The sequence below is a fragment of the Archocentrus centrarchus genome, chromosome 24, assembly GCF_007364275.1.
Source record: "Archocentrus centrarchus isolate MPI-CPG fArcCen1 chromosome 24, fArcCen1, whole genome shotgun sequence".
In the NCBI taxonomy this organism is placed as follows: domain Eukaryota; kingdom Metazoa; phylum Chordata; class Actinopteri; order Cichliformes; family Cichlidae; genus Archocentrus; species Archocentrus centrarchus.
Genome location: NC_044369.1, coordinates 22432460 through 22454392, shown reverse-complemented (window position 1 = coordinate 22454392; position 21933 = coordinate 22432460). Strand labels below are relative to the sequence as shown.

Here is a 21933-nt window from a genome sequence, read left to right as displayed (position 1 = left end):
AGGTTTTCCCACTTGGTACAAGATAGTGTTTCATTTAATGAAACCATCTTCTCACTGAAGCCTGATTCATGTAGAAATCAACTAAGGGCATGTGGTACATAAAACAAGAGGTTATGAGAAATTAACAAGCTATAAAGGAAATGATTTTGAAATCAGCCTTGCCATATTAGTGTACTATGGGAGGATCCAGTTGGCTGTATGGTTGGGCGTCATTTCACATAGGTATTTTCATGTCTGTGGTCTCCTCTGCTTCTGGGAAGCTACCCAAAGAAAATGGACAAATTTCAATATGGAGAACACAGACCTTTTGGAGGTAACCCTGAAATTAATTTGACACTGTATATTTGACAACCGGTTAGATATTTGAAAAACAATCTGCCTCGAGCAGTTGTGTCAACAAGCTGAAACTGAGCAGCAGGGTGCAGCGTTTCTCGAAAAGTATTTGTGGTTTATTTTCTCAGAGAGTCTCTCCTCTTTCCCCGTTAAAGCATCCGTCTGAAACAACAATCCCTTTCAAAGCTCCCGTCCCTGCAAGTACCGTAGCAGTCTCGGCTCAAGGACAGACACATCAGCAGGTAGTCCGGCACGCAAGGAGGCACTTGTATGTGCAAAGTGGTCATAAGGAGTATTTGGAAAGCTGCAAAAAGAAATTCCACCTGTTTAGAATAGCCACCATGTGTTCCTCTGGTGTGCAAAATTCATTGAGAAAAAGTGCTGGTTTATGAAATCCAGATGAGTCCAGATGAGGTTCAGTATTTATTGCTAATTCTCATTCTTACACACATGGAGATTTTAAATGTTAACAGCAAATAATAAAGTTAAATATGATATGGATGACATGGATGCACAAACTTTATTACAGGGAAAGACATAAAAGATACTTTGGGCACTTTTTGATCACTACCAGCACTATGGACCATTGCTATTCTACTGACTCACAAGCAACATGCCAGGAAACCGAATGTATATGATCATAAGGGTATAACACATACCTCACAGGTTCTCAGTGGCCAGCTTCAGTACATGGAACCCATGAAACACAAGTCAGCAGACCACCAGTCAGTGTCAACAGTGCATTGACTCAGCGTGCTGGTGTTTTAGGCCTAGCTGATGCTAATTGGCAAGTAAAAGCAAGATGAGGATGGACACAAATATTACACTTTGGGGGGGAAAAAATGCTATGGCTAGATGAATCAAAGTTTTACATATTTGCATCATCTACACATTGTGATGTGGAATAAATGAAAGGATGCTGGAGGAGTGCAAAACACCATCTCTTTCCCAAGGTCTCAAATACCGCAGTTTTATCAAAGCTGTCGGTGTCCCGGAGAACTCAAAGTGTCCTTTGGAGTTGGTGCACTGAGTCATTTTTCAGTGCGCAGGATTAAAGTTTTGAAAAGGGAAATATTTTAAACAAAACCACAATCTTTATCTACAACGTAACCAAGCAGGTTTTGCTGCCCTACCCAAACCCTGCAGCACCTAAATAAAAAAGGAAGAAGAGAGTGAAAACAAAGAAAAGCCATGTACAAGAAAACAAAGCTCCCAAATCGCCAATCATAGTCTGTTGACTGAAACACGATCACCCTCACGGCTTCTCAACGAAGCCAAAGATCTGCAAGGCTGTGATTGTTATGCACAAAGTGCAAAATTATTTTATTCATTTTAAGTTTTCCAGTATCTTATGACTAGATGTCATGTCATTTGCAATTCACTGGACGAACACAAGTAACTTTTATAAAAATGTGGAATTCTCCAGGTAACCCCAAATTTTTAAACGGTAACATGTGTACCTACCTCGCTATTACCTGAAAACTGTTGGTGGGTGGATTTAGCATTTAATTTCAAGTCATATTTTATTGCAAAAAAAACTGTTTGACTGAGTTTTTTACAAAATATGTATCAAACTGTTCTTAAACATGAAGTAACCCCCCCCCCCCCAAAAAAAAAAACAAAAAAACAAAAACCCAAAACACTTTAACAATGATGAAACAAGATTTATGGACACAATCTCTTTCTGGTAGAAAACTTTAGCTGAACATTCGTGGAAATATGACTGAGGTGCACACACGAGAGACTTGGGATCAGGTTAATTGGGCAAGACTGTTTTCCTCCATTAACTGGCGGATACGATGACTGTTTGAACTGCCGTTCTTTCAGTCAGCCAAGGCCCTTGTTATTTCGCAAGTGCTGGACCTTTGCCATGTTGCACAACTCAGAGAATAGGTGAACCCAGAGGAAAGGGGTTAACCTGGCTGGGGCAAAAGCAGTCCACTGATCATGACTTCATGTTGGGAAGTTGAGGATTGCTCATTATTTTACTGTCAATGAATCAACACATTTAAAATGGATAAGGTCTTCAGTGATGAATGCTTCAGTCCAGAGAACTAGGGGACTACGACATTGCTTCCTTCCTGAATGTTACATGCCGGATAGCCTGTTGACCCCTGATGAGATGGGCTGTGTGTGTTGCAAGGCACACAGAACCGCCTATGCTTATCCCAACATGTGTTTCCTGTATGGGAATGCTTAGAGTAATGCAGTATGCTTACAGTAAGTGTGTGTGTGTGTGCAAGCAAGACAAAAAAGAAGGAAGAGGCAGAGAGAGGGAGAGAGAGAGCAAAAGCATATCCAAGGGGATCAAACCGAAACCACAGGATATTTCTGACCTTGAGGGCGAGTGGGTAAAGCAGGGAGGGGGGGAGGAAAGAGAGGAGGAAAAGAAAAAAAGAGAGGAAAGCTGAAGGGAAGGAACAAAGAGATGGAGGGAGCGAAAGCGGGTCTTTGCAGGGCAGCTGGAAAACCTCCAGAATCCTCTGCTCAAACCAACCATAAAATTCCAACTGAAGCCTCAAAACCAGTATGAGGACTGACGAGGGTTCCTTCTGCCCACAGTGTGTGTGTACGCATTTGTGTGTGTGTGTCTGTGGCACGCACACATTTAATGTGTGTGTGCCATATGTGATTAAAGGGTCCGAGCAGAGGAGGCCAGGAGGCAGACGAGTGATGCAATCCACGGAAGCAAAGTAGAAGACTCCAGGGCGGCAGGAAGGAAGGGAGGGAAGAGAGGAAGGAGGAATTGTTGCTTCTGGGGATCCAGCTCTCCAGGAATGTGCTGACGGTCGTGGCCCACACAGTCGGAGAGAGTGCTGCATTCTGGAAAAATTCTGTGGAGGTGATACCACCTGTTTTTAGGGCGCTGCAGATTGCAAGCGCATAATAAAATCACACGTTTTAAAAGGGATAGACTGTGTGAGTCATTATTGTTAATTTTCAACGACACAACAATGCTTGTTTTTTTTATCTGTACAAACTGGTCTCTCACACTGCAAGCTGGAGGCCTGATTCCACCCTCACACAGCAGCGGAGATCTATTTCGGTACAAGCTACAAAATGTCCACAAGCACCCACACAGGCTCTGTGGGTAAGGTGATTGGTAAGCCTGGGCAAATAGTCTATTTATGAACACCGTAAGAGTGGGCAGTTGTCCTTGAGCTGCTTTGTCTGCCGTCTGAAGTGCTAAGTGCTGTATACAGTTACAATAGATAGAACATTCACAAGGACAAGTAAGGTGGAGAGTGGGTGAGGAAGGGAGGGTGAGAGGGAGCACTGGGAATAGAGATGGTGAGTCAGAGGCCATTTGGAAAGTAATTTCATCTCTGAATGCTGTATATCTTTTCATCAATGAAAGGAAAGTATTTTCCAAACCGGGCAGGCACAAGAAGAAAAACATCTCTGTTTGGCGAAATGGAGCCTATTTAAGTGGGAGAGGACAGGCACAATTCCTTTTGCACTGTATTTCATAAAGTTAACGTTGTTTGTTACAGTACGCTGCACTGGGAACATGACTACAACAGCCTACAGCTACGGCTGCTGCTTACTGAGGCCTTACACTGGCATGGTAATGAGGCCCTAATGATAAATTACAGCATCTCAACTTGGAGACTTCCGTTAGTACGTTTTCATGTTGTACACTATGTATATTGCATACTTTTGTAGTTTGTAACTTTCGATTGGGGTAGTTTGGTCACAACTTGTCAAGCAACTGACCACAAATACTAAATAACTTTACTGTACATACCTTAATGCACAGAACACATGTAACGCTGAATCTATGTTGATCCTACAATGTAGCCAACGTAAGCGGCTCATGCTGCTGCCAGCATACCTGTGCAGTGCATCGATGGTGGCGTAGTTGCTGTAGTCCTGCTACGGTGTAGATTACAGCATAAGGTTTCATAAGTGTTTGCGTTTATGACAAACCAATGGTGCAGATTTATCACAGAAGTATCAATCCCCTGTATAAGTGAAAAGAGGTATAATAGCTGTGGTTAGCTAGCTAGCATCATTGTCACTGTCACTGGCACTGACATCACATCCTCCTCCTACTGGCTGAAATCTACTACTAAATCTACTTAACTCTGTCTGGGGTGTATGGGGCATTAAGGGTGGATTTGTCATCGAGGCACAATGAATATGTCCACCAAATATTATTAAAAGCCATCAAACAGCAGACAAGCAGTAGACCAAAAAGACAATGCCATGCCTGGAGTTACATTGCTAGTATATCTGGTGCGAGATAAAGCCCTTCTATACAAACTTTAACTGCACAGCATGCTTGACCAAAAAAAGAAAAAGAAGTTAAAAAAAAAAAAAAATCACATTTCCACATTATGGCATGGAGAGTCTGCATTTTTTTGTGAATCATTGGTCTTATATTGATCCTGATGTTCCATTGTGGTTTTAGAGGTTCCAGTGATATTCTGGACTAGCTAAATGTGGGCTGGCATCCAGCCAGTCACAAAAAGGAAAAGAGAAGAGGGGAAAAAGGAGAAGGGTGTCGGGTTGAAGTGTTAGACGAAAGTACCGTAGACAGGCCTGGACTGCTGTGTGTATCCTGGCAAAGCAGCCTTGGCCTTGACAGGACTGCGCAAACATGTACAGTATTTGACTCCCAACCAAATTCTTCCTTACATAAATATGGGTGGAAATTCATGCTCATTTATTAAAACAAATGAAACAGCGCCGCAAATTTGCATAAAATCAATAGAGTGCACAACGTAGGAACAAACCGTTGACAAAAAATAAAATGTATTGGTAACTTAATTAAAGAAATATGTTTTTAGTTTGCAGAGTTCACTGACTGGAGGGGAAGGGAAAGACACCACAGAATACTGTGTTGGACCGGTTTGTGTTGGTCTGGCATCAGCTCTGTGGCGTGATATGGGCAAACACAAAGAGAATTCTGCGGTTATTCTTGGACCACCACTGTCCGCACTTCCATGTAATGTTCGAGTGTTTACCATCACTGGTTCAGTTCATATGCTGGGATTATGAGTCAACCCTGTTAAGAGATCTGCAGAGAGGTCCTGCGAGGACACAAACTTACTTACCCTCACAACATCCAAATTAAAGTGTTTGTACAATCCAGCACACAAACCTAGCCCAAACACAACCCTCACAATCCAACTCCTGGATTCTACTGTTTTTTTTGTTTTGTTTTGTTTTGTTTTTTACAGTGTGTATGTGTGCACTCTGTAGCCTCAAATTAAATCTCCCTTGGCTCTGACTTTTGCTTTTTCACTCACACAGTGCACATTTTGTCGTGTTGTTTGCGCGCTGTGGAATGTCAGCACTGATATTTTCGGTCATGTGGAGGAGTCCACCATAGCAGAACAAACACAACCCAAAGTCGGCGGAGTGTTTTGTTTGCTGAGCCCATCACCTTTCAGCAGGATTTTGCACGTCACCTTCTCCACTGACAACCTAATGTGGGAATTTAATTTGATCCTGGTAGGTACAGCCAAACAGCTGGCTATTAGGCATGCCATGGTGTAGCAACATCTGACACCTTGACTGAATAACACAAAATGTTCTGGAGCGAAAAGTCAACCAATATCAGAGCTGAAAGTAGATCAGATTGTCTTGTTTCTGCAATGACTGTTTGACCTTTTGTTATTTCAGTGATGCGGCATGTGTTCATCCTCTTGATTACACGTTAACCACTGATGACATGTAGAAACAGTCTGTCTGTTTTTCTTCCCCATCTTCAGTCTGACAAAGCCTCCTGTGACATCATAAACCACAAATGCTGAAGTGGCCTTAGTATTTACCCTTCACTAAACCACAAACTAAAGAGTCTCCTTAACTCTTTATATTCTGTGCTGCACAAGAACAATGATAGTGTGACAGAGTTACACAATAACCACTGTGATTGCTTAAGCTATTCTTTTATCATTTTAGTAAAGCAGTCTCTATAAACAGAAGACATTTAAATAGGTCTTCCAGACTGACTGAACCTTCATTTAGATAAGCCTTAAGCAAAGAATGTGCTTGCAAACCCAAAGTGTAAAATTTTGTCCCCTTAATCTGCATATGTGTTTTCTCATTATTTCTGCACATTCAGGTTTCCATTTTTTCCCCATAGTAATACTTTACACCATATTAATATCTATGCAAATACTTAATTCCCATGAGCCTGCACTTACAGATTATGACAGCTGCAGATGTTTTTCTGTATTATAAGGACCTGTTGTAAAAAAAAAAAATGCCAATCTATAGGGCATGGTATATATGGTAGAAAAGTAATACAATAAAAGCCAGGTGAACACAGTGTTCCAGGTCTGCACAGCGTTGGTCCAGAGAGCAGCATGAGTCACCGGAACAGAGCAGATTGCTAGCTTGCAGAATTCATTAAGACAAATGTAATGGATTTCCTCTGGAAGAGAAAAAAAAAAATCCTTGGCAGCTGCAGAACAGCACCCCAGTGAATCCTCAAGTAGGTTTCCATACACCTTTGGAATGGCAGCATTTTGCAACCCTGCAGATAATAAATGTTGCTCTGAATGTAACCGAATCAACTTAAATCCTTCAGCATGTTGGCCTGTTTTACCTTGGTCCTGCCTGGTATTCACTGTAGTATGCACTGTAGCACTGTAGTATGATACTATATACAGTCTATACAGTGTTTTAGCTTGTTTAATATCCACATAGCTACAGTGTTAATTATACCCATGAAAACGATATTTAGCCCCAAAAGACTGCATGGGCTGCACATGATGTATAAACACAAAGTGCTTTTTAATCTAGCGTATCGTTGTCCCACTGTGCAATACCGCCACCACGTGGATACTAAGAATAATGTTTTTATTACACATTCTCTATTATTTGGTATTAAGAGTTACGGTAACAGTTATTTTGCTTTAAGCAGTTTATTTCACACAAAATGAAAGCAGTTACAGTAATATAAAGAATGCAGCATACTATTGCTTAAGCAATAATAGCAGTGAAATGGACAGTGTTTTTGGCGCTACGACAAAGGCAAACAAACATAAACTGGTATTTAGATAAAATTAGCACAACAAGAAGACCTTAAAAGTCTCACAGGTGAAAAAATGTTAGAAGACAGTCTAGCTTTAGATAAGGTTGTGCGCATACAGTCAATAACCGGAGAAAAATGACCCAGAAACAGCAGTCAGACTAGGCAAATCGCGTTTATAAACGCGACTGTAAAAGAAGGACTGATCCCAAATCAGTCCAATCGGCACCGGATGTAGCAAAATCTTCGTGAGCGACTTATGCAGGAAGTACTCTCCGTCGGCCAGAGCATTTGTGAAGGGCTGCCATTTTACCGAGCTTACGGTAAGAAAACTTGCTTCGTTTGGCTGTGTACATAACTTGCTGCTACACGGACACCAGTAACTGGGTGCAGCATATTGATCTACGAACTTGTGTTATCAAAGAAAAACACATTAGTTACGTGCCAAGCGCTATTTCTTTTTTTAAAGCTAACCTAGCTTACTTAACATTGTGGATATGATGCTACTGTTAGCATTTGATGTCCGTGAATGTTATCGAGACATAACCACAAGCATATTATTATATTTAAATCTAGCAGTTTAGATAATAAATTGTAAGCTTTCTTACAGTGAGGTCATTTTAAGCAACTCACCAAGCCTTTACTTCCCTCCAGTTAGATATTTGCTGTCATTTCCCCATTTTTGGGCTCAGCTCATTTCCTAATAATAGACTAACTAGTCTAAATGTCACTTCACTTAAGCTGCTGTAAAGGAACAGCCAGTTCAATTCCTCTTTGTTTTTCTCAGGTGCCCGAATTAATTATGGGGACCAAAGTGGTCCAGCTCACGTCAAGTTTGCATCATGAGCACATTCTGGCTTCTCTGCATGACCTGAGGCTGCAAGGTCAACTGAGTGACGTCACAGTGCGGGTCGACTATCAGGGAGATGTGCAGGAGTTTCCGGCCCACCAGGTGATGCTCGTTGCATCCAGTGGCTACTTCAAGAAGATTCTTCTGTGTCCTGATGCATCCCGAGATAAATTGTCGCTCTCAAATATGCACTCTGATGATTTCTCAAAGTTCTTGGAGTTTGCGTACACTGGTAAAGTTGAAGTTGCCAGAGACAGGATAGGTGATGTTCAAGCAGTGGCTGAGTTTTTGGATTGTGAGGATCTATTGGAGGTTTGCGGTGATGCCATAAGTGCAGGAATTATGCAAAAGCCCAAAAGGAAACGCTCACAATTTGTAGCTGCAGATGATGTGCATGGTGCTGATAAAGACGAAACGGCCAAAGGGAAGAAGCAACGTGGAAACTTACTTCTTAAGCGGCAACTCTCACCGCAGACGCCGGCGACAGAAGTCATTTCAAAAAGAGTCGATGAAAATAATACAGCAAAGGATGAAAAAAGGCGAGGAAGAAAGCCAAAACTGTCTCCACGTAAGGTGCCTCAAATGCATTTGTGTACTAAAATAGAGCCTTTAAACAGCAAAAACAAAGTTCCTGATGAAGGTACAGAGGAACATGAGAACAGGACTAAAGCCGAGGCTCAGCCAGAGACTGAGAAAGACAAAGGAGATGCAGCTTCACATCACTCTGATGAAGATGACTGGGGATGTGAGGATGACGCGCAGAGTAAGGAGTCTGAGGATCCTTTATTTTTACCGCCTGGAGAGGAGGAAGAGGAGGGACAGTCCAAGCAGACATTAAAACAACCATCAAAGGCCCAGTTCCACTGCAACAAGTGCCAGCGGACTTTCCACTATGAGAAAAGCTACTTAAAGCACATCAGGTAACATAATAATGCGGCTCCAGCACTACTATAGCTGGAATTGTGTACTGCAACATACAGTATGTATCATAACCATAAATGCATTTCATCACAGTACCTTTTAAAGCACATTGTCATCCTGTAATACTGTTACTCGTTGATGCTCTCCCGGTCAGTACGTACCACGGCGTGAAAGCAGATGTCGTTTATCGCTGTGAGACCTGCTCGCAGACCTTTGCAAACCGCAGCAACCTAAAGATCCACGAAAAGCACGTCCACAGCAGCGAGAGGCTTTTTGTCTGTGACTCCTGCACAAAGACCTTTAAGCGAAAGAAGGACGTCGTCCGCCACCAAAGACAGGTGAGGACCGATAGAATTCTGCTCGCTCTCTATTGCTAACAGTCATGTTAATGTTATTTCAGTGTTATTAAAAGAAATAGATGTGATGTATTAAATGTGTAATAATCCTATTTCTGTGACAGTCATATTTTTATGTCGTGTTTCTCTCTCTGCTGCGTCTCAGGTGCATGAACGCAATCTACGACATATCTGTCCTGAATGCGGGAAAGCACTTAGCTCCAAAACTGCCCTGGTGTTGCACGAGAGGACACACACGGGCACAAAGCCCTACGAATGCACCGACTGCGGGGCCAGATTTACCCAGAACTCCGCCCTCAAGATGCACCGCAGGTACGGAGCTCACGGGTGGTTAACTACCGCCTGGGGTGGGGGATTGTAGACCTGTAAAAGCAAGAATTTGAGCCAAAGTTTTAAATCTTGGGGCATGAGTATGGATGTCATTTGCGTTATTCTCACCCTTTATGTGGAGTGCTTTGATATTAGCATCCTGCCACTTTGTCACAAAAATGCATCACTTTCAGTGTACCTGGAGAACAGCATCAGAAATCAGAGAATTGCTCAGGCCAGTCATGTTGTAAATATGGACAGCTGAAGCTAGAAACAGCTGGAATCAGGCATATTATTTCTCTGCAGTGTCGACCTGAAGGTGCTGATGCTGCCATTCATTGGAGATTAGGCATGAGAACCTCCCATGTGTAAAGAATAACTGCATAGTTTTTATAATGTCAGTACTGTGTGTTTGGTGCATACAACAAGTTTATGTGGTGTATATGTAAGTGAATCAAACTGATGAGGTTTAAACCTGTGTATTTACACATGTGTAGGACTCACACAGGAGAGAAGCCATTTGCATGTGAGAAGTGTGATGCCCGGTTCACTCAGAAGCACATGCTGGCCTATCATCAGCGATCACACACAGGTAAAACCAATCATTTAACATCAGTAACTAGTCAGGATTTCAGCATCGTCATTTTAGGTTGAGATGCTATGGGCAGGAGGATGTTTAATTTATTTATTCAATTTTCATGCAGTGGTAATTTTTGGCATGACAGGTATAGTAGGAAGAAAATATCCAAACGATACTTTAACAGCTATGTGAAAAAGAAAGTGTTTACAAGACTCTATGCAGCCTTGTGAAAAACTAAGTACACCCCACGATTAATTAGCTTGTAAACCACCTTTAGCAGTAGTAACGTGAAATAGTGATGGGAATTCCGGCTCTTTTCAGAGAGCCGGCTCTTTAGGCTCAGCTCCCAAAGAAGAGCCGGCTCTTTCGGCTCCCAAATGGCTCCTTAGATTTTAATTTTTTTTAAAAAGTGTCAAATGAATTACTAATGTAAAAGCATACATTAGGCCTATATCAAACATTTCTTTATATACTCAACATATAGTAGAGTGCTCCAAATACAAATTATAAAACAAAAGATTGAAAATGAGAAAAAACAAGGGCCTTTGAGGAGTTGATCCTGTTTCTCCTGCCTGATGACCTGCCCTGTTTTGTTCTTCTAATTACATTGAGGGATGAACAATTCGTATACAGTATACCTATGTAGGTTGTTTGTGCAGCCTGCTCAATATTACATTTTAAATTTGCAGTCTACACTCTATCAGAATAATCCTTTAACGCCAGGCGATTGCTGCTGAATCGCGGGTTTCCTGACCTTACGAGCCGCGAACAGCTGATTAAGACGTAGCCTCTCACCGCTGGCTTTTCACCTTAACTCTGCGACATTCGTGCTATCGAAAAAATTCAAACGGTTCCTGAAAGCACAGAAATTACACTTCAGTCATGTAGTGGTATTATGGTATTTGTGACCGGAAGTCCGCAAATGACTACATGACTATATATTGTTGTGGATTAATTTTGACCCACTCTTGTTTACAACAGTGCTTCAGTTCATTGAGGTTTGTGGGCATTTGTTTATGCGCAGCTCTCTTAAGTTCCCACCACAGCATTTCAATTAGGTTGAGGTCTCGACTTTGGCTCATCGCAGCACCTTGATTTTTTTTATTTTTAGCCATTCTGTTGGAGATTTGCTGCTGTGCTTGGGATCATTGTCCTGCTTCAAGACTCAGTTTTAGCAGTCAGACAGATGGCCTCACATTTGACTCTGAAATACTTTGGTATTCAGAGGAAATCATAGTCGACCCAGTGACTGCAAGGTGCTCAGGTCCTGTGGCTGCAAAACAAGCTTCAAATCATCACCCCTCCAACACTGTGCTAGATATTTGGTATGAGGAGTTTGTGCTAATACGCTGTGTTTAGTTTTTGCCAAATGTGCCACTGTGCGTTATGGCTGTTTACACTTTGGTCTGATCTGTCCAAAGAACATTTGTTTCAAAAATCTTGTGGTTTGGTCAGATGAAACTTTGCAAACCTAAGCTGTGCTGCCATGTTTTTTTTTTCTTTTTTGAAAGAAGAGACTTTCTCCTTGCAAGCCCTCATGAACTTTAACATTTAACATACCGAGGCCTTTAGAATCTGAGATGTATGTATGTATGTTGGGTTTTTTTTGCAGTTTCTCTGAGCGTTGCATACTGTGATTTTGAGATGAATTTGCTGGGACGTCCACTCCTGGGAAGATTGTGGCATTGTGTGAATGCTTCAGACCAGCAAACTGCCAAAACTGCTTTTATAGAGGTGCTCTCACTTGCTGGTGATCAGTGAATCAAGTGCATTTGATTATCAGCACCTGTCTGCTACTTACCCTGTTAATTCCACTGGAAGAAATAAGGGTGCACTTTATTTTTCACAGTGCTGCATAGAGCCATGAGAAGTGTTTATATAAATGAGTGTGTACTTCTTAAGATAATGCATCAGGTGCTTTTTTTTTTTTTAAATATCCATTTTGGTAAAATGTATATCAGAAAAAATATAAAAAACAAAAAATATAAAGTAGTAGTGTTTTTTCATCTTGAGGCCCTTTTAAATCTATCGCTAACAGTGTTTCTTAAAGTAAGTCCTGAAGCATGCACACAATAAAAACAAGGCTATCTGCACATAACAGACCAAAACTGCTTTTTTTTTTTCTCATATTAGGAGAGAAGCCATTCATGTGTGAAGCCTGTGGGAAAAGCTTTGCATCTAAAGAATACCTGAGACACCACTCAAACATCCACACAGGCTTCAGGCCATTTAAGTGTGGGCAGTGTGGTAGAGGCTTCGCTCAGAGGAACTCTCTGCACCAGCATTTAAAAATACATACAGGTGAATGTAGATTTTGTTCATGTTTCATTGGATTTAAAGAAAATTATGCTTACTTCTCTAACTCGCTATCCTTTTTCTTTTTGCTTTCTGGTGATTGTTAGGTGAGCGTCCGTACAGCTGTAAAAACTGTGACAAACAGTTCACTCAGCTCAACGCACTTCAAAGGCACCAGCGTATTCACACTGGAGAAAAGCCCTACATGTGTGGCCTCTGTAAACGCACATTTACAGACAAGTCCACCCTCCGCAGGCACACGGTGGTGAGCATACTTCCCTTACTGTAGTGTCTTAGAAAAGGTAGTTTCACCTGCATGTGTATTGAGTTTACTTGCACTGTGGCAGAAGCTGAAATTTCTGTTTAGGGAAAAAAAGACATACAAGTCGGTGGTATTTGGCCTTTTTTTTGTACAGTGACTGTGCATCTTTAAAAAAAAAAGACTGCATTGACTGCTGCAGAAATTACATTGAGTTCTTTGACCTTCAGATTCATGACTCAGATGCTCCGTGGAAGACCTACCTGGTGGTGCTGGAGGGAAATGTGGAGGAAAAGAAACCCAGATTTCCCACTAAGCCAAAGACCGAAAAAGCAGCATCAGGAGAGAAAAAGAGCACAGCTAGAAAAAGTACTAGTGCTGCTGCTGCTGCTGCCGCTGATGATGATGATGATAAAGTCCACACAGACTCCCTTGTGGTTCCGTCCGAGCCAGTCACTATCCCTTCTGAGTGGACCAGTCATGGAGCCATTGCTCTGGTTAGCCACGGCACTATTGGCGGGATCACAGTCATCCACACTGAGGTTTCACCAGGGACTCAGATCCAACCCATTGTAACCACTGATGGCACAGGGGCCAGTGTCATTTCAGCCGTCCCTTTTCCCTTCTCTTTACCAGTGTCCGTGGCTCACACTGTCCCTTTATCCTCTGAAGTTCCCTCTACTTCTCTGTCTGTTCCCACTCTCTCAGTTCCTGTTTCTGATGGGTTTTTAGCATCAGTCACAGAGATCCCAACTGTTTCGACATCGTCTGTGCTGGAAGCTGCAGCTTCGCAAACTATTTTGGCTCCAGTTTCAGACTCTAAAGCCTCTTCTGAGACAGAATCTCTGCCTCCAAACATTCAGACTGTGGTTGTTGGTGAGAAGAATCGTGGAAAAAGAGTGAACAGACACTCTCCAAAGTGATGGGCGGCAAAGGACAGCAGATGATCCTGTAACTGAACCTAAGACCTCAGATCGAGGTGCATGTAAATAGCTAATTCTATTGGGTTTAGGGAATCTGACAACCCCCCACCCCAAAAAAAAAAAAAAAAGAAATTCATGTTATTGTGTGTATAGAAGTGTACCAGTTTGTGTTTCACTTTTTGTCAGTCATTTTAATATCAGGGTTCATTTAAAATCAAATTACAGATGTAAAGCTAAGGTGAAATTAATATATAGTGTGAAATCTTAAGTACATAATAAGACTGTATTCAACCATGTTAAATATCTGGTTTAGTGCATTATGTATGTTTTGGTATTATTAACAAACACGCTTCACATCCAAATTATTACTGAGATGTTCTGGACATTTTCAGAAATCCTTTGCAGCTGTGGAACAGCAACATAGTTTTGATCATTTATTTTAATCTGAATGAAATTGCTTAAAACCTTCAAAATCCTGGCACTTTTCTGTGTGAAACTACTTCTGTGAGCAACAGCAGTTGTGATAAGGAACTTAGAGCTGAGACGATTTAAATAAAATCATAAAAAATGATTTAACAGGAGGCCTTCAGAATTTCTAATAGAAAGAAAAAATGCTATCCTTTATAAATGAAGCTATATAAAAAAAAAAAAAACACCCTCTGATTCATAAAAATGCAGCTATCCTATTCTATGACTTGGTTATGATGGCAGAAGAGGCCAAAGTTTCATAAAGGCAACACAGGATGGGCTATAATGCCTTTATTAATTTCCATTTGCACAAGCATACTGATCAAATCCCCACCCATTTTTATCCCACCTGGGAGAAGCTGGGTACACAGGGCGACTGAACCTTTAGTAAAAACTTTGGTCTGGCTAACACTAGTGAAAGTACACAACACTGAACTATACACAATGACATGCTTAGCGACTGGCCATTGGGAAGGTTACAGTGCAGCAGTAAACCTTCAATGAGAAGTTTACAGCACGTTATGAGCGACTAATGATGCTCATCAGCACAGGATTGCAGCCCTGGGAGGAAGGTGATCTGTGTGAGTGCTTTTCATTCAAAAGTACAAACTATGAATCGCAGCTTCAAACATTCAGACAAGTATCAAGTCGACAAATCCTAAAGTAAATCATAAATAAACAGAAGTAATAAAATTACCTATCCAGTAAATGTATAACAGTCTACACTTGGTGCATATCATTACTCTTTTTCAAGAAGAGTCGCTCCCTGTGGTGATGAAATGGAAACTAAATCCATGTTTGTGGTTGTACTAAATTATTTAAGATCCTTCTGTTTCCACCCAAAAACACAAGTTAAGATAATGGTACATTCTTGAAAGTCATAAAGCATGAGAAACATTACATAATCTGTTTAAATGTATAATAAACTAGATTTAAAAAACAAGCTGCATCTGACTAGGAAACAATAGCTGTACAAAACATGCAGTATTTCTTGTCACTACTAACTTCAGGTTCAAAATGGTATACACTGCTCTGAACCCCCCCCCCCGGGACAGATTTCAGCAGAAAAAAGATATGCAGCAATCCTCTAGACAGAGGTGAGGGCGAGAGGATTTACATTCTGACCAGATTCAGACACGCTGAAACAAAGACGGTGCTCTGGGAGAATAGCAAGTGTGCGGTGGAATATTCAAAAATCATCAGCAGACACTCCTCTCCGGATGCTATACACAGTGGGGGGAGTGTAAGGGTGTGTACTGCTTTGTGTGTTTGAAAGCATGCGTGATGGATTTAGTCCCTCCATGCTGCAATTCTACCCCGAGGTTTCTTTCATTTCAGATCCCCTTCATCCCCCTGGATGGTCTTTTTGATGCGCAGCAGGAGGGTTGTGTGCCACTGGTCCAGACGTGAGATGGAGTCAAACTCCTTTACCTGCAGCAGGCAGACAAGGGCACACACACTTCTAAGCTGCTTCAAATTAGGCATACAAATAGAATGACCTGTCTCGCTTTAATATAGCCAACATTACTGGACCAGCACTTTCTACCACCAGTACTGCATTTTCAGGAATAAGATCATTTAATCTGTCCTGCATCTGACAGACTGTACTATAAAGAAGACTGTGGTGCCCACACATTAGTTTGTGGTCTCCTGTTTTAAAGCTTCGAGTGAGCATATATGTGCAAAAGAGAGCAGTGCCAAGTTACCAGTTAACGCTAACAAGCTTAGAGTTAACTGGTTAGCAGGCCATATCTATAGACTTCACGGATGCACCACACAAATACAGCTACATGCTAATTAGTGGTTAATAACACAAACTAGTAAAAGATCACTTACCCAAACTGGAAAAAAGACTACTCTGACAGTGTGTCTAACAGTGCACTAAAAATGCTCCAACACCACAAGCATGGCTGAGAAGTCTTAAATTAGCTGAGCTGAAGCCTGATAGCTTACGGGCCAAGTCCGCACACGGCCCTTATAATGCAACATTTAAGCTTTAATACAATTTAAAGACGGAGTTATGAAAAAAAGATGCCTCTATACGGTTTTCAGAAAGGGTAAAATTAGCTAGGGACCAAAACAATTTTTGTACCAGGCTGTAATTATGGTTATTTCTGCTGCAAAGTCGTGCATTTTAATATGGGAGTCCATGGGGACTGACTCATTTTTGGAGCCAACCTCAAGTGGCTATTTCAGGATTGGCATAAATTTTCAGCCCCAAAGGTTTACACTTGGTTTATTCAAACTTCTGGCAGAATGACTCTTTTCCCTCTGTCACTGAGTTAATTTTTTAAATGTCTTTTAGGAGTTTAGCTGTTACGATTACAGCGCTGAACTATATCAGCTTGCAAAACATTCACATACAAAGTCCAGGGAGAATTACCGAGCTCCAGCCTTCAGCTTCCTTGAATAAAAAGTGAGCCGACAAGCAGTCACAGGCAGACTCCTGCACTCTCCAAAAGCCTTATTTAAAAAAAAAAAACTTGAGTTTTCAGTGTATACAAGACTTACTGCCTCTGTGAAAGCCTCGCTGTTCTGCTCCTCGTGAGCCTCGAGGAGTTTCTGTTAAAACAAAGAGATGTAGGTCACTCATAGAAACTGAGTAGATTAAGCGAAGAAACTAAGTCACGTTATCCAGCTACCTTCAACAACTTGCATTCTCTGGAGTCCGAAAAAGCCGGGAACATCTCCTCGTACTTTTCAACAGCGATCTGTGGAGAGACGATGTTAAAATTCTTCCAGAATTCACCATCCCAGATCCTGAGAGTGAATCACTGAGGAATAAAATCACCTTAGCGTTGAGCTCGTCGACGATAAAATGACAAAGAGCTGCTTTGAAGAAATACTCCTTGGCGCTGTATTTCAGCAGTGGGTTGTCCATCGTGTTGGCTCCAACCTGGATATAAATTCCAATCATGCAGCATTTATCAGAAATGTCAACAGTCAGTGATGAGCCTGATGCACAAATACAAAGCAGAGCACCGAGTACACACCTGCTCGTAGATCTCAATAGCCTTCTGGTACTGCTCCAACTGAGCACAGTAAGCTCCCACCTTGAGCAGACACTTGTTGGCAGAACTAAGCACAGGGTGTAAACAGTACACAGTGAATTCAACACAGCCTGTGTATATGTATGAGGTTTGTGTGAAATCGGTGGAGCGCAGTTTTCAAAAAGTGCTAAACTGTCTTGAAAGGTGATTTCTTAATAACAAGGTTATTCCATGAAGTTAAGCCAATGCCATGGTTTAGTGCAGTTCAGCCCACCTGTTCACTAATGTAATTAACGACAACTTTGTTTTATATGAGCAAGAGTAACAAGCGCTGAAATCTTTAAAAAGTAAAAAAAAAAAGAAAAAGAAAAGAAAGAAGCATAAAGAAACTGATATTTCTTTTCCCCTTTTAAAGAACATCCTCATTCTAACTTGTGTATGACACCGAAAAATTGTAATGGACTGCAAAAAGGTTTTCCTCTTATAAACAAATACTTCAGCAAATAGCTATGTGAGTGATCAGTGCTCAACACCACTCAGCCACAACATTACAACCACCTACTGATGTCACTGAATAACACTTGATCTTCTGCTTGGATATCTTGCGTCCTGGTGTTCATGTAGAACCAACTACCTAACCGTTCTTGCAGAACCAACTGGCAACATCGGGGGGGGGGGGGGGGGGGGGGGGGGGGGGTGAAAAATGATGCGATGAGCAAATTGATCCCTTCTGACATCCATGTTAATATTTTAGCTTACAGGCTGGTACTTTTCCCCCTTCTTAACTCCACACTGGCTAATTTCTTTACCACTCAATCATCTGGATATTGGGGTTAAGGGCGTGGCTGCTTTGACTGACGTGTGCTGACAGAGGGAGATAATCAGTGTCTGCTAAGACACACTTCTGTTACTTAAGAGTCACTGAACTGGACCTCTCTGCCGACTTTGTGCCTGCTGTGAGTAGTAAAGGGATCAGTGAGAAACAGTACCTGTTTGATTCTTCTCCTTTGTAGTAGTCTGCTGCTTGTTCATAATGTGCAATAGCCTTAACAAAAGACAAAGCAAAAACAAAAGCCCTGATCTTTTCAGTGTTCCTTGAATAAAATTTGCACCTTAACTAGTATTAACAGCTGCTGGTAGTTTAATTTGAAAATATGATAGCATTACCTTTTCAATATCAACTAGTTCAGACTCGTAGATCTCTGCAATGCTGATGTGGTGTTTGGCTGCGATGGTAAATCTTCCCTGAAGGAGGAAGCGAGGGGGGAAAGAAAAAAAAAGAAAGAAAATCATTACACACTGGATCTATCCAGACAGATGCCTCTCAAGTCAATGAAAGGTTCCATTCTGAGTGCTGAGAGGGGAGGTTAAGTAGTATCCTGTGGCTTTCCTTCTACAAGGCATTTAAAAATCATCCTCTTTAAAGGAACACGAACACCAAAAACAGCAAAAAGGCAAATTCAGGAATAACATTCATAGTGAATAATGTGATACTGGCAGAGACAACATGCTACAGCACTGATGTGTATGAAGGCCTTCAGTTATCCAGGTGATGGGAGTTCCAGACCTTTTTAGACAAACAAAAGCACAGACACTAAATTAAAAAAATAAATAAATAAAAAAAACACCAGTGTTACTGTTGTAACTGCATCTTACCATGTCTGTGTATATATCAATGGCAGCATTTAAACACTTGATTGCCTCTTTTGGCAGCATTAAAGGAAGAGGAGGAAACAGTTAGTCATGTAAGCTTTCTTAAACTTTCTCTAGCACAGTATTTTTTTTCCACATCAGTATACACGGATGTTCTTTCAGCGGGGTGAAATGGAGTGAGTAATACAATTATATAACATGCTTCTCATAAAAGACATTTGTCATCTGTTGAATCCTGTTGAATGCTACTTATAAAAAGGTAAAATACCAAAAAATAAATAAATAAATCTAAGCCACTAGCAATATAATAGACATATATTGTCAGCTTCCTTTCCCCAGAATAAAAGCTTTGGACACTATTGAATGATGCCACAAAGAAAGATACATTAGCCCCAAGCAAATACCATGCAGCTCAAGGAAATGATCTTACACAATACAATGGTGAAGTTGCTTGACATGCCAATACCAAAGTAACAGCAGATATACAATGAAACCTCATAGCCTGAGGCCCAGTCTACAATAATAGATGAGCTATGTTTGTATAACTTCCTCTAGCTGTCAAACAGTACTTATGAAAACATGGTTTAATCACGCAGCTTTATGGAGAGATATTAATCATCTACAATCAATCCATCTTGATGCATGCTCAATAATCCAGGTGAGAAAATCCTAGAAAGCAGATTCTGTTCATCTGGATGCAGGATTTTCGTGGGTGATGAAACATTTCTCTCACTGAAAACGCTGCATTCAGATGAACTGAATCTGCTTTCTGGGATATACAATCAACACTATTCATTTATACCGCTTGAATTATTACACAGGATTAGCGGCCACATAGTCTTACCGTTAGGGTCAGACTTCTTGTAAGCATTTCCGGCGTCGATGAAACTGGTGGCACAGTCGTGTTTGTTCTGCAGCTGCATATGGAGACGTGCAGCTTTGCAAAATGCACTCCCAGCACCTGGAGATGAGGGAGATGCCAAAACTGTTATACACACACACACATACTGCGTGCTTTGGATTTAGCTGATGCTCTAATTGATGCGCATAATTCCAATCTAATTTACATGTGGCACTTTCACAAACTTTGGAGTTACAGTGCGCACACACTGCACCGAGAGAGCAGCTACAGTGAGCGAGAAATTTTTAAGGCGGGTATCGTAAGTAATAATCAGCTCATCGCACCGCTCCAGTTCTTGGCCATCTTGAACATGTTGGCCGCTCTGCAGTACATCTCACACGCCTCTTCCACCTTGTGATGGCCACTACAAAAAATACAGGGGAGAAAAGAAGGAAGACAGTTTTGAATTAAGTGCAAATGTTCTTTATATTTTGTTATGAAAATGTGTATCATACTGGTCTGTATGTAAAAGAGATATCCATTTAATGTATCAAACAGTTAGTTTTTCCATTAAGATGCAATGCTTGGATTGTCTTAAATAAATCTTCTACACAGGCACTATAGATCTCAATTTCTCTTGACAGCCAGTGGACCCCTGGGAGCTCCCTGTAGTCGTAATCATACTCTGGCCATTCAATCATGGCAGGGGGTTACATCATTGCTTGGCCGGCAACAGAATTACCAATATATTGCCTGCCCACGGTTATCCTAGATAAGGACTGCAGAGTAGTAACATCTGGTGCTCATTGGTGCAGAGGTTTAGGGAAAAAAAAAATACTGACTCACACAGGGCGATAACTACAGGCTTTTTGCATTTGGGGTCTAAACAATATTTTTTCTCCATGATTGGGTAAAACATACAAAACATAACATCATAATACTGATCCCCTCTGGGGTCACTGGCAATTGCAAAGGTTTGGATAGAGTTTCTGTAATGACAACCATGGGGAAAACAAGAAGCATGAATACAGGTACAATAACAGAGGAAGGTTTATTCAATTATAACCAGTCAGACACACCAGAGCTAGTTAGGAGCCTCCAAATCAAACTGCACTTCAGTTCCTTCCACACTACTTAATGTATGGCATGAATCTTATAACAGCATCTGCTATTACTACCTTTACCATATAAAAACCTCCTGTCTAAATGTTTTGGGGATTAACAAGGGTGTTGGCCACAACTAAAGGTGCCCATTAACTGTAGTTAATGCAATATATTCACTCCTGTGGGGATTATAACAGGATTAGATTATGGGCTGCTGTTGGTGGTTTCACTATGATGGGGGTGTTTTCTATTAATTTTTTTTTTTTTGTATTTAAATTAAGAAACAAGATCCAGGGCTTTAAATTAAACCGATTTATTATAAACAAACTGTCCAATAATATATATGAGCTTATCAGTATTGTAACAAGTGAAAGACTTCCAGCTATAGTAAATAAATGGCATATTTTAAGCTTGCTAAAACAGTCTACTGCGTAGCCTCGAGGCCAGCGCTAAGTCCGGCAGGAGGTCGTGATCTGCTGGCTTGTTTACAATCTTAAAAACAGCTAACTTAGCTAGGAATAACTGCACTGTATGTCATCTCCCTCTAGTTTAGCATTTAGCTAAACCCCTACAACAGTTTGCTGGTTCACGCACATACACATACGGACTCTTCAGCTAGCTAACTGTCTGCAAGTGTGAATGGAAACAGGCTGCGTGCCAACTTTGCTGCTGACACTAAACGCTTGCTAGCTGTTGTTCTTTGGTGCAGTGCTGTCTTACCCTCCAAACATCCCTCCCAAAAAAGAACCAGACGACTTGACTTTTTTGTCAGCGTCGGCCATTAGCTGAATAGCTTCTTTCTCTTTTCCAGAGTTGTCCATTTCTTTTCTGTAGTTGGGGGGGAAAAACAACAACTAACAGTTAAGCAGAAAATACCCGCAGAGGATTCAAGTGTGTACAGTAAGGATTACAGTCGACGGGGTTTATGTAGCGTAGGCGTGCACAGCTAGTGGCTTAGGTGAGTGCTGTGGCATCGCGGGAGTTGGAGTGCTTTACCGCAACAACGTAACAAGAGCCAAGGCAAACAAGGACTACAACTCCCAGCGACATGTAAATAAATTTTTGA

At 41.3% G+C, this 21933-nt stretch overlaps 2 protein-coding genes across 4 annotated transcripts; one reads left to right on the top strand and one right to left on the bottom strand.

Moving 5' to 3' along the window:
• The first annotated feature begins 7562 nt into the window (after positions 1-7562).
• Positions 7563-14382, top strand: gzf1 (GDNF-inducible zinc finger protein 1). 2 transcript variants are annotated; one of them, XM_030721115.1, is made up of 8 exons: positions 7563-7641; positions 8106-9088; positions 9244-9427; positions 9591-9757; positions 10252-10346; positions 12468-12635; positions 12737-12894; positions 13119-14382. In XM_030721115.1, exons 2-8 carry the CDS (start codon positions 8121-8123, stop codon positions 13809-13811), a joined length of 2433 nt encoding a protein of 810 aa, XP_030576975.1. In that variant the 5' UTR covers positions 7563-7641; positions 8106-8120; the 3' UTR covers positions 13812-14382. The 2 variants fall into 2 exon arrangements, with proteins under 2 accessions (XP_030576975.1, XP_030576976.1); XM_030721116.1 differs by lacking the exon at positions 7563-7641 and adding an exon at positions 7646-7754.
• Positions 14383-14534: 152 nt separating this feature from the next.
• Positions 14535-21810, bottom strand: napbb (N-ethylmaleimide-sensitive factor attachment protein, beta b). 2 transcript variants are annotated; one of them, XM_030721119.1, is made up of 11 exons: positions 21588-21810; positions 20108-20187; positions 19767-19883; positions 18926-18930; positions 18437-18514; positions 18259-18314; positions 17273-17357; positions 17071-17175; positions 16922-16990; positions 16791-16841; positions 14535-15710 (listed from the first exon to the last, which is right to left on the bottom strand). In XM_030721119.1, the coding sequence occupies exons 1-11, from the start codon at positions 21686-21688 to the stop codon at positions 15609-15611; spliced, it is 849 nt and encodes a 282-aa protein (XP_030576979.1). In that variant the 5' UTR covers positions 21689-21810; the 3' UTR covers positions 14535-15608. The 2 variants fall into 2 exon arrangements, with proteins under 2 accessions (XP_030576979.1, XP_030576977.1); XM_030721117.1 differs by having other exon boundaries at positions 18926-18972; positions 21588-21809.
• Between the last annotated feature and the right edge of the window lie 123 nt (positions 21811-21933).